General features: G+C 37.0%; 1 protein-coding gene across 1 annotated transcript in view; it reads right to left on the bottom strand.

Moving 5' to 3' along the window:
• Positions 1–237: 237 nt before the first annotated feature.
• LMBRD2 (LMBR1 domain containing 2) overlaps positions 238–13197 on the bottom strand; it is a 30880-nt gene continuing 17920 nt past the window's right edge. Inside the window, exons 8-18 of the mRNA XM_064140448.1 lie at positions 13075–13188; positions 12039–12222; positions 10961–11142; positions 10070–10203; positions 9035–9140; positions 8383–8480; positions 6524–6627; positions 5606–5652; positions 3962–4064; positions 2659–2788; positions 238–736 (exon numbers count right to left, since the gene is read on the bottom strand). Coding sequence (XP_063996518.1) covers positions 676–736; positions 2659–2788; positions 3962–4064; positions 5606–5652; positions 6524–6627; positions 8383–8480; positions 9035–9140; positions 10070–10203; positions 10961–11142; positions 12039–12222; positions 13075–13188 — 1263 coding nt within the window. The 3' untranslated portion in view covers positions 238–675. The remainder of the gene's footprint in view (positions 737–2658; positions 2789–3961; positions 4065–5605; positions 5653–6523; positions 6628–8382; positions 8481–9034; positions 9141–10069; positions 10204–10960; positions 11143–12038; positions 12223–13074; positions 13189–13197) is intronic.

Raw genomic sequence — 13197 nt, 5'->3', positions numbered from 1 at the left:
AGAGAGAATGATTTGCCATTGGAATGGGCTGCCCAGGGAGGTGGAGTCACTGTCCCTGGAGGTGTTCAACCAAAGCCTGGACAAGGCACTTGGTGCCATGGTCTAGTTGACTGGACAGGGCTGGGTGATAGGTCGGACTGGATGATTTGGAAGTCTCTTTCAGCCTTGTTGATTTTATGAAGAACAGCTTGCCATTCAATGTTTCTAGTTACACAGGGACTGATTCAAACACCAATATAGCTACAAGAATTCTTAATTTCATTCAGTAGAAAAATTATAGAAAGTGTTTAATACAGTAATTGACATAACTGCACTTTGGATGCGTTACACTGCTCTCACAGCATCTCTTAAAAAAATCCTCTTCCTCTTAAACCTTAAAATGTTATAATTCAAGTTGAGCCCTAGGTATATTTATGAAGTTTACTCTCTATTAAGTTTTCTTCTTTTGATCATGACACAAAAGCCCACACCGATGCACAACAATATCTGCAACAGAAGCATATTCTTGTTGTAAGTAGTAAAGTTATCATACATCTCCAAAATAGTAGTTTCCTTCATATTCTATTTAAACAAAAACAGTAATTTCTGATTCAGTGATCTATCATAATTACAGTATTTCTCCAAGTAATGAGTAGGAAATAGATTTTCACTGAACTTTCCTTAGCTTTGAAGAGTTTACACATCATCGAATACTTGGCTTCGAGACATTGACAGGTATCTTCCACCAGGCTGGTACCTGCAGAATTAATTTTAAACATGAAAAAGTATTACAGAAAACATAAAAATAAAGACCATGAAATCACATAATTCTCACTGCACTTCTACTCATTAGCTCTCAGTGAATTACAGGATCTATTTCCATAAGCATTTGATAGGCAGTCATTAAATTAAATCTCCTCCATGCAAGAAAACCACTTATTTAGATACTGAGTCTTAAGAACTTTGTTTCCTGATAGAGAATAATTTCTTGAATGTATTTGTTGAACAGAACTGCTTGGTTATTTCTTTTGAAAAACAAACACAAACAAACAAACAAAAACCCAGCTCCAAACTAATCCTGACTAAACAGCACTCAAAAGTCTTTCTGCGATTAACAGAACATCTCACTGAGTATTCCCAGGAGAAATACAGAATCAAAGATAATGGAATCAAATGGCCACATGCTTAGTGGCGGGGGGTGGGGGGGGAAGCTTTGCAAATTGTAGGTCAATTTCATTTAAAAAGCATAATAAAAGCACAAATAACTTCCACTACAAGCACAATGTAATTCCTCTCTGCAGTACTTACTAAAATCTGAACAGACAAAAAGACATAACCTAGTGTCCCTAGTACTCACTGTCCTAGAATGCTTGTAACAACTGCAGGAGCTAACTGGTAATGTTTTTGTTTAATGGTCATTTTGTTTAGTATTCTGTTTGGATGATTTGTACATTCTTTTGTTTGTTGGTCTTTATATAAATCTTAAAAAAGCTATTTTTAAGTGAACTGAAATTCCATATGCAATTACTCTCCACTTATTCTTTCTACGAAACAAAATGCAGGTCATTAGAGGAAAGCTCAGCTCTGTGGCTCCAGATATTCTTTTAAAGTTCAGAATGTTCCACTCTGCAAAGTCTATGTAAGTGCCAGAAGACTGCCGAGACCATTATCTTGAAAGATACTTGCTCCCAAAGAATCATATCTCCATATTCCTATTTTTGTATTCTGTGTCATACCTTTCACATTGTAAAGAAGTCAGCAGCAGACAAAATTCCTACACTAGCTCCTCGTTAAACTCCTATGCTTAAAAAGAACCTTGCAATGTGATGACAGTAGATTAGACAATTTAGATACTGGTACAAATTAAATGTTGCTGAACCAATCTGTAAAATATAGCAGTGTCATTTAACAGCATTCCTTCTGTATTTTTATACAGGCACATAAAGTCAACTGAAATGTTTTAGGATTTGTCATCGGATTGAGTATGGTAGTTTTAGGTGAAAAATAAGACGAGCGGTAACTTTTAATGGGGAATTTTAAATAAATTAAATGGTCCTACTCCATAACTGCCTAGATTCAACAAGCATAATAGAATTTACTTCTTGTTTCTCAAATAGAAGCACAACTTACCAAGTTATAAAAGATACTCCACCCACAGAACCAAAGAATTTTCTATTACCGAACTACATGGTGGAGTGTTGGACTTTCTGTTTGGCAAGTTCAATGTTAATTCACTTCAGCACTTCCAAGATCTGATCCAGGTGTATTCCTGCAACTGCTCATCCTGTAATACTCCAGTTTTCCTTTTGCAGCCCTCTATGATGGCTTTAATAAGGGAAATCAAGTGAGCTTTCTAAATTCTTGTAGGAAATTAGAGAAAACAGGTATGTATGTAGGTCATTCCCCAATTTCCTAGTTCACAAGCAGTATTTCTCAGATTACACCAAATGAACAAAATTATATTCAAATCAAATCTTACTTTAGCATTTCTAAAAAACTGTTTTAAAACCAACTGAAACCTGGAGGGTTTTCAGTTTGAATGCCATGGGGCATGAGGAAGAATGGAAAAGAGCTGGTGAGATTTTGTTTATAAAAACATTTTAAAACCATCTGATACATTCACATAGGTCAGAAGATATTAATGTATTGTAATTGTAAGTAACACAGAAGCTTCCTCACCTTCCCGATTCCAGTTCAAGTGGGTCATCACTAATTGCATCCGCGTTAAAATCCAAAGGTTCTGCATCCTGGAGGAGTTCTATTCTATCTCTTTCAGTCCTACCATTTGACCGAGTATACTTTGACAGTGCTGAATAGGCAAAAGGAAGGAAAAATACTCATTTGTGCTGAGCACTCTCCAACATGTGGACACAAACTTCAAATAGCAGAATAACAACTTGATACTACCTCACCTAAAATGCAAGTGCAATGATTTAGACTAGATTCAGTATTTAAGCAACTTTGCCTACAAGCTCAAAACTGCAGTATTTAGTAGTATTCCCACAGCAATGCAACTACAATTTTTCTTTCACCCCGCAAGCACAATGAGATCTACTTTACATAGAATCAAAGGAAAAAGAAGTTAAATGTAAACTTTACTTATAAATAAACCAATCACCCTTCCAGCACCTGACTTGGACTAAACTAGCTGGGATTGTATTGGTTTGTGTCCTTCCTTTTTTTTTTTTTGTTAGTTTGATTTGTTTTTAGAAGAGGCAAGTCTCTTAAATTAATGAAATAATAGCTGTTTTGCAGCTCACTGCCACCCTCACTGGGCCAGTCTCTACAGCCTGTTTTGGTGTTAGGACACTACATATCCACAGTTAATATTAACACAATTTAAAACAGTATCAGCCAGTCTACCACCAAAAAAATCTGGGTTTCCAACTTTGTGAAGAAAAGGTGGAAATCTACCAAAGTTGTCCTGACAGCATGTTCACTGATTTCATCCTCCTCTTTTATCCTTCTTCTCAGTTTCACTTCTAACTTGTGAGCTTATGAAAGCATGAACATATAAAACGCATTAACAATTGTGCCAAATTTTCTGAGAAGAGTTTAGAGCATGCACAAAAAAAAATTGATAATAAAGACACTATAGCTTTAAGCTTTTTGGTTATCTGATTATTCCAGTCTGAGAGACTTTGTTCACAAAAGACAAATTAAGATTTAATACTTCCAAGACATATCGTAAATGAAGTCTCCTCACTGACAGCTTCTACTCTAATTGAAACCTTTGCATGTCCTATAAGAAGACCAAGTAATTAAGACTAGTCAGCAACTCCAGCTAGTTGAAGTGTTAAAGATACCAGCACTGGTTTCAGTTATCTTTAATGGGAAAGATGGCATAAAAGAGAATATCTCAGCACAATCTCTAAGACAAAAAGAAAAATATTTTGAACTACTCACACAGCCAGTGCTCTGAAGACCAGGCATTAAAAGAAACCAAAATAACACAACTATGCCCCAAGCCCACTGAACTTACGCCTATTGGTATTGGTCTCTGAGAAGCTGGATTCTTTTTGGTCTGTGTGGACAACTCTGTTCCTAGTGGAATCATCTCTATTTCCATATCTCTCCTTCCATTCCTGGGGGAAAAAAAACAACCAACCAATAACAACAACAACAACAAAAAAAAAAAAGAAACAAGAATAAAGAAAAAGGAAAAAGGAGCATATGTAGCATCCAGAAATACTCCAGATTCACAACTTAAAGTTAAGTAGTCAACCACATCACAGCATAGATTGAAAATGTTCCTGTTTGGTATCTTCATAAAAGAAAGGGTTTTGGTTGGTTGGTTTGGTTTCTTGGGTTGTTGGGGTTTTTTTTTAAATATTGTGTGTATGGTTGGGGGTTTGTGTTTTCGTTGTTGATATACTTTTTATTTGTTTTAAATTCGAGATACATCCCTTCACTGAATGTCACCATAACTGTTCTCTAGAAAAGACTTGCAAAAAACCAAGCTACATATCAAATCTGCACTCACTGCTCTCTCACTGCTCTAAGGCAAGGTGAAAATGTTGCCTTTTTAACCTTCTACTTCCATCTAGTGTTAGAATGGAAAAATAACCAGATGCAGACAGCACAGGAAAAAAATGCAACGTTTGGACTGGCCACGTTTTCTGGACACATTCCAGTATCTCAACATCTCTCTTGAATTGAGGCACCCAGAACTGGACACAGGACTCAAGGTGTGGCCTCACCAGTGATGAGTACAACCTGGCCTTAATAGCCCAGGGAGGAGGCATCCACAATCTCCGTGGGAAGCCTATTCCAGCGTCCCATCACCCTTATACTGAAGAATGTCTTTGTAAGATCGAGTCTAAATGTACCCTCCCTCAGCTTAAAACCATTCCCTCTTGTCCTATTGCTATTACCTCAACTTTCTATAGATAATACTCTCCTTTCCATTATTCAGTTAATTTCTTGCATGAATTCCTTCACCTCTTTCATTGTGACTTTCTATACCAAATTTCTAATGGTACAAATTAATGAAAAACTTAAGGTAGAGTTGACTGAAGCTCCTAAAATGAAGCTGCCTGAATTATTTTTTACTTGAATTGACTACTTTCATAATTTTTTCTGTTACACTTAAAGTAAGTATGATTAGAATCAAATACTGTTTGTTACTCAGTGGTAACAGTACTCATTCTGTTTTAACTGTAATTCCTTTCCCTGAGGAGAGGGGGAATAAAAAAAAAAAATCTATGCCAACTACTTTCCACTGAGCACATAAAGTGAAAGGCAAGTCTGAGAAGAGCATAACAGTCCCCATTTCAGTGAATATGATGACAATGCAAATGCAGTTATTTCAAGTAGAGTAGTATCAACATAAAAGACTGATAATATGCCATTTTAGATCATTCTGCATGCTAGAAATCAGGATTATTTTATGCTTTTTACACTTATTACTATATACTGTTCTCACAGTGCACTGAATAAATAAGTGTCCAAGTAGTATGACCAATACTTGAAAATTTTTCCCACCAAGATCTGCAAGACTAAATTGATTCCATCAATTATTTGCACCTTCTTTGTGAAACAGATGAGCAAGGCTGAATTAAATAGCAATAACAAATCCTGTATCAGTGTAGTATAACAGTATCACAATTAGATAAAAGTTTCATACCCTTCTTCTGTTTTCACCTTCTTCCTGCCTCTGTCGATTTCTTTTCTCTATTAAACAAACAAAAAAAATCTGAGCTCCACATAAGAAAAATCATAACCATGATTTTTTTTCCCCCCACTAAAATGAGTTCATCATGATGGTATCTTGGGTCAAGGTATAACATCTGGATACCAGATGGCAAAGGAATTCCTCTTCGAAATAGTTGGAAAAAATATGACATTAAAAAGAAACTTGAGCATTATTGAAATCAAAATCTTGCTGAAGTTCTACGACACTATGAACCAAATAGTTTGTTTTCTTACATACTATTTAGCTTGAAACAGACACTGCATTAATTAAAAACCAGTAATTTCTTCTTTAAAGGGATGACATTCCTCCTTCTCTATAAAAAAGAAATACTACTACTGTATGTAAACTTACATGTTTTTCATAAACTATGCAAGAATAATAAAAGTATTCCATAATGTAACACTGTATCCAGATATTACAATTTCAAATCCTTCATTTGTGAATCACAACAGCTTTTAATAACTTTCAAGAAACACTCTCAATAAAAATTAACATTTTAAAAAAAACTCTAAGAGCTCTCAAAACCAGCAGATAATAGCTTTATAAAAAAAACATGCTTCCTGTGAGAGAAGTTTGCTAAAACAGACAAAAATTCCCAAGGAAAGAAATTAATTTGAGCAGCTTAATCAACACATAGAAAGGATATTTGTTGATGACAAAGGCAATTACTGATACCATTGACATACTGACAAGTCCAGCACTATTTATATAGCAAGCATGATGCTGTAAATCCGTTGCTGCTTGTACTGCAATTGACATGCTATATACCTTTCTGTGTGCAACATTTCAAGTGTAATGCAACCACATATTATATGCCATACGACAACTAGGACAGAGGAATTAGTTTACCTCTTCTGATGAGCTCTTTTCCTTCATCGATCAAATCAGAGGTCATTTCACTATCCCCCATGAATTGTTGGAATCCCAAAAGATTCAAACAACGAGTTCCTAGACTGGAAAAAATCAGAATGAGAAGGAATTTCCTTCATTAATTTACAACAAGTAGTTTAGCTAATTTACAATGTAAGATAGAAGTTATTTGGTAATTTACATACAGTTCAAGTCAAAAAAGCAATACAGAAGGCAGACTGTTACACTAGCTGAAGACTGAAAAAAAAAAAAATTCACAACAGTGACATGCTCCTAAATTCAACTGAAAGCAATGTTACAATCCTACTCAAATAGAACAGAAAGTTTATAGTCTGCAATTAGTGAAAATGATTTAAGAAAAAACAATTCCTTCAAATACGAATTTATGTCTATGGTATCTCATTAACAACTCTTTGTGAGAAGACAACTACTATAAAAAAATTTACTATTATGATTTCTCTGGTTTTGAAATAATAACAACATGGAAAAGCCACCTTCATCTGAGGTTTCATTCAGAGAAATGTGTGTCATACCCACAAGCTGTTGGGATGCTGACTGCCATTCTCGATACCCTCATCTAGGGTAGGGTGTCCCCGCCCATGGCAGGGGGGTTGGAAGTAGATGATTCTTGTGGTGCCTTCTAACCCTGACTAATTCTGTGATTCTATAACCATTAGGCAGGTATTAACATTACTTCATGTTTTTGAAGCCAGTCCTGGAACAAGACAGCATGACACTTTCACCTTCTTAAGTTCACACCAGAGAACACAAGTGCTTTTTTCATTACTGTTTTACTCTATCCAGACAGGAGCATTTCTATGTTTGAAGCTGACTTTGCTGTCTGTCGATGCTGAAAAGTATTTTTCTTACACTATCAGAACTTAAGAACTGCTGCATTAAACAAGGAAGACAACTTTGTGTTAAACACTCGGTCTTGCATGTATCAGAATTACCAAAGAGCATAAAAGTTCATGCAAGGCAACTCCAGTTTCTGTCGTTTAGTTTCTTTTCTTCCTTTTCACTATGGTGCTCAGGACCCAGTTTGTGAATTCTTGTCCATGATGATCCTATCTTCTTATTTACTTGTCTGTTTGTCTTGTTTTTTATTCCCCTCTTCCACCACCACTTCTTTTTCACCTGACCTACAGGTAAGCAGGGGAAACCTAGGACTGCAGACTTGCTGACTTGTTGTTTCTGAATACATAGAGGGTCTTGAATGCGCACGCAAGGCATTTAACTGCATTCTACATGACTCAGAACATACACATTGCTTCTGAGTGAAATGTAATGCAAAACTGAAGAAGTGAATGTAAATATAGCCAAGTTCAAGTCAGACCAAAAGTAGTGGTCAATCCCATACTTTTTGACTTGTGTGAAGCAAGCCATACAATAGAATTTTCTGCAATTATCCTTTCCATCTCCAACAAACTGTGGCTTAGGGAAACAGGATCAAATGATGTAACACTCAGCTTTCAAACAAGTGCACTGCCTGAAGATTCTGATAATGCTTCTTAGTTTATTACAAAACAGCTTCTTCATTGTAATCTCAAAGGCAGAATCTAAATGTTATTAGGCTTCAAATTCTGAACATATCAGGCCTCAAAAATCTAGAAAGCAATTTAATGTGGGAAAATCCCCCTAACTCAGTTATGAGTAAATACAACTAACAGTCTTTAAAGGCACATATTTCATACCTATAAATAACATTTTATTAGTTTAGCTATCACAATATTACATATTTGTCACAACTCAACTGCTGGAAGAGAATCTCTTCTCAACTACTGAAACTAGTATTAGTGAAATACAAAGCACCATGAAAGATCTGTCTTACAACTCACCTAAAGTATGTGGCAATACAGAGAATGACAACCAGCATTGGGTAATATATGTAGAATCCATCAGCAATGAAGGAAAGCACTCTCATGGATCCCATTATCTGTGAAAAAAAAATTGCAAGGAAGCACTAATCAGATATAACCCACAACTATCTGTAAAGACTGTGCTCATCAACCTGTTTTCAGTCCACAACACACAAATATACAAACTTCTGCAGTGAATTAAACAGGCAGTTGACTGACACAAGTACAAACAAATGCCAACTCTAACAGCTACCTCTCAGCTTTGTGTATCAATAAAGTAGCTGAGGGTACACTCAACCCCTTCAACTAGGCTGTTATAGAATATACTAACCAGGACCAGACTCAGTACTGACCCCTAGGGAATACCACTTGTTACAGACCTCGAGCTAGATTCTGCTTCACTGACCACAACCCTCCGACCTCTATCCTTCATTCAATTTTCAATCCACCTCACTACCATCTAACTCACAATTCCTAAGATTGCCCATGAGGATGTTGTGGTAGACTATGTCAAAAGTCTTGCTAATACTAGTGGAAAAAGATGTAAATCTTACTTTAAGCAATATTTGAAAATATTTTGCCTGCACTTCATACCATTCAGATGGCTCAAAGCCATATTTGCTGTACTTACAGATGTATAAGCAGTTGGCTGAGTCTTTTTGTGGGAGATTGTTGCATCCATATGGGTCAAACCCAAAAAGTTCAAGCATAATGGTGGAGTAAGACGGCAAAATAACCTGCAGAAATCCAAGAAGCAATAGCATTTAAGACAACTTATTGCACTTAAAATATAAAGAAATCATAAAAACATAGATTCATTATATTTGGACAAGGCCTCTAAAATGATCAAGTCCAACCATCAACACAACTCTACCATCACCATTAAACCATGCCCAAAGTCACCAAGCAGTTTTTTCCAATGTTTCACCCCTCCTGCACTGAAAAATAATATCCTAATATTGAATCTAAACCTCTAAACTCAAGACTGTTTCCTCTTGTCTTATTACTGGTTACCTGGAGGAAGAGACCACACCCACATCACTACAACTTCCTTTCATGTAGTTGTCGAGAGTAATAACATCTCCCCTCATCCTTCTCCTCTCCAAACTAAGCAATCACAACTCCCTGTTCTCCAGACCCCTCACCACTTTTGTTGCTGGAGCATGTCTAGAGTAAGGCAACTCAATGTTGGGGCCTTCTTATAGCGAGGGCCCCAAAACTGAATACAGTACTTACAGTGCAGCCTCACCAATACTGAATACAGCAGAATAATCACTTCCCAACTCCTGCTGGCCACATTATTCCTCATTCAGGCCAAGACACTGTTGGCCTTCTTGGCCACCTGGGCACACAGCACCCCTAGGGCCCTTTCTGCCAGGCAACTTTCCAGCCACTCTGCCCCAAGCCTATAGCACTGCATGAGGATGCTAAAACCCAAGTGTAGGACCTGGCACTTGGCTTTGTTAAACTTCACACAATTCATCTCAGCCCATCATGCCAGTCTGACCACATCCCTCTGCAGAGCATTCCTACCTTCAAGCAGATCAATACTAGATACACAACAGACTCACGATATACAGCTTATCAGGATTTAGAACCATATTATTACAAACAAGATTCATGAACATTTTCAATGGAGTATTTGACCGAAGGTCTGCATACTTACATGCCGCTGAAAAGGAGACTGTACGCATCTGTCTGATGATGTGAAGCTAAGTAATAGTAGTTAAAGACACGAATTCTGAAGACAGTAGAGTAAACACAGATACTTAAGAAAAAGATGGTAAGAAAACAGGCCATCTGGGGAAAAAATAATGTAAAAAGGTTTTTGAATGCAGAACTCTACTAAAGGCTTTCGTGCACTCAGCACAGTTTGTGTATGAATAGGTTGATTGCAGTCTTGATTTCTCACTTTGAGATGGGAGAAAAACATCAGCTCTGACTATAGTTTTAAGAGTTTCTGACCTATGTAAGAATACCTGAAGCATCCTGTTCTTCATATAAGCTAACACAACTGACTTTAAGAACATATATTCTTCCTGCTATGTAAATTCTGTAATTGCCTTGATAATTACTATGATTCATTTGAGATTTCTTCCCACAAAAAGCGATAAAAACAAGTGTTTTCACTTCAACCTATTTTATCAGTCTACTTGGGATTTTTCCGCTCAGTTTCTTTGCTGATAAACTTGAACATACTCATGCTAATCAAGTCTACAAATAGATTTCTGCTGAGCAGCAAATTCCTGTTTAGGAAAGAGGTCACACACATGGCCGAATAGATACAAAGTCTAAACACCTAAACCCCAAGCTGACATTTCACTATTTACTCAACACTTGACATTTATCTCAACTGGATCACATCTTCAACCCTCAACAGAGGGTTGTATGAAGTGGCGAAAGGAAGACTCCTTTCACAAAAACAAAGTTTGGTACCCTATATGTTGGAGGCTTTCTGAAAGTCTGAAGATTTAGAGACTTATTTTTAAAATAATATGGTCTACCATTGTGACAACAATCTATCTGGAAAGATTTAGAACTACTATTTCAAACTTACCTCTATGTATATATAATTGTATGTCTTCTCTGCCAGCTGTATGAAAACTGCAAACAGTGATAAAACTGGTTTTGTACTGAAAAACGTGCACTCTGACCACACAACAATTACAGAGAACGTGGCTAAAACAACTGCAAGCACCCTGTAAAACCATGGTCGCAGAAGACACTCCCAGTACCATTCTGGAAAAAAACAAACACACACATCCAGAATGGGTTAATGAAAATAACACAATCAGAAACCGAACTCCCTCATAAAGTCTTACGAACTTCTCACATGTGTGCCCTTAAAATCAAGACTGGAATTTGCAGGGTCATATATTTAATATCAGGGGTTTCTCAAATCTCTAGAAGTTTGGCTTAGCCCTAAGCAATCATATGTACAAACGGGGAACACAGGGTAGGATATGGGAGGCAAATTTTGCACAGAAATCGGGAACTCTTCAGTTTTGACCTAGATAACAATAAAGATCACTATTCACCCATAGTTATCTGTTAGTCTCTCAGAAACAAAGCTTAAGATGTAAAATTACTCTGTCCTAACCTAGAAATAACTCATTGCAGGGACAATGACTTAAAACTCGATTAGGAGAAGATGCTTTCTGTAAAGATGCACAATCAGCTGCATCTCCTAACGTTTGTACATGACAGACAAGAGCCTCTTCTGCTTTGCTCTACTGAAAGAGCAGAGCCACCTCAATAACATCCCAAAAATGTGGAACGTAGCCATCACCCAGTAATTTAATGTTACTATCTTTTCTTTGTTGAAGGCTTCAAAGTTTGCTACTGCTATTACAATATATAACTGCTACTAAACACATTTTAAAAGACAGTAAAAATTGAGCTTATGGTCAAGAGCATGAATCAGTACCTGATGGCTAGACTGTACATGAACTCATTGAGATGCACAGCTGCTTCTCTCTCACTGAATTTTTCACATAATAGAACAATCAGTTCTTCTTACAAAATGGTACCAGTTACTCCTTTACATGTTGAAGACATGCAAGGGGGTTGGACTCGATCTCCTTGGGTCCCTTCCAACTCCTAATATCCTGTGATCCTGTGATGACAGCACTTACCAACAGTTGGTGTGTAGAAATACTGAATGATTTTATTCTCTGGTTCTCGGGAACGAAAGGTATGAACAAACTGTCGAGTTGCACTGGTTTCATTTTTTGCCACATCTTCCAGGTAAAATGCTTGTTCTAAAAGAATTTCCCACTGGACCTGTGTTCGACGATGTCTCTGCACTGAATAGATCACCTACAATAAATTACAAGAAATTACGGTCACAAAATATCTTTTTCAAGAAACCACAGAAAGTCTTACAAAAATCCCTGCAAAAGTTCTAACTTGAACGATTAATTCCATATACTCACAACAGCAGAAAGTTAGTTCTCTAAACATATAGATTATAAGAGACTGCATACACAATTCCTGAGTTTTGCAGGAAATCCCCTACTCACAGAACGACAGGGGATGGCTGAAGATCATCTAGTCCAACTCCCCTCTCCTACAGCAGGATCGCCTAGAGCAAACCATGCAGGAACACGTACAGTCACGTTTTGAATGCCCCCAGATGGAGCCTCCACAACCTCTCCAGACAGCCTGTTTCAGCAATCCACCATCCTTATGTGTATATGGAACCTCATGTGCTCCAGTTTGTGTTCTTTGCCCCGGACATGTCCTGCCACTGGACATAACTGAAGTCTGGGTCCATCCTCTTCACACTTGCCATCATAATCTATCTGTAGTAGTAACAGTCTACTTCTTCCAATGTACTACTACTTTTTCACCTGAGTACCAAGACTTTATTGCCTTTTCTTTTTTAGTAGGTACTGTTAATCAATAATTACAAGGCTTACTCACAGACTGTGACTCACTGTCACAACATAACACAAGGACACTTTTAACCATCCAGAAACATGATCTGAATATCTAGGATATTAAATTTCTATATTTTATTTCACACAGAATGGTTTCTGTTAAGTAGCAATTCTAAACCCCCAAACCCACTACACTCAGCAATTCATATAAAGTGCAAAATCTTTGTTGGGCTAGTACTATTCTCATTATATTAGCACAAGTGAGGCATTTTCTTGTCTATTAATATACCTGCTTGTGAAGCTTGACCAAACTTTTTTCACTTGGATAACTGTTCTGTCTTTCATCAAAATCTTCATAATCATCCATATTCCTACCCATTCTTTCCTGATACTCAGTAGGGCACTGGAAGAA

This window comes from Pogoniulus pusillus, chromosome Z (genome assembly GCF_015220805.1).
Source record: "Pogoniulus pusillus isolate bPogPus1 chromosome Z, bPogPus1.pri, whole genome shotgun sequence".
Taxonomy (NCBI): Eukaryota; Metazoa; Chordata; class Aves; order Piciformes; family Lybiidae; genus Pogoniulus; species Pogoniulus pusillus.
Note: the sequence above shows the minus strand (reverse complement) of the source record. Positions and strands in the feature narration are given on the sequence as shown.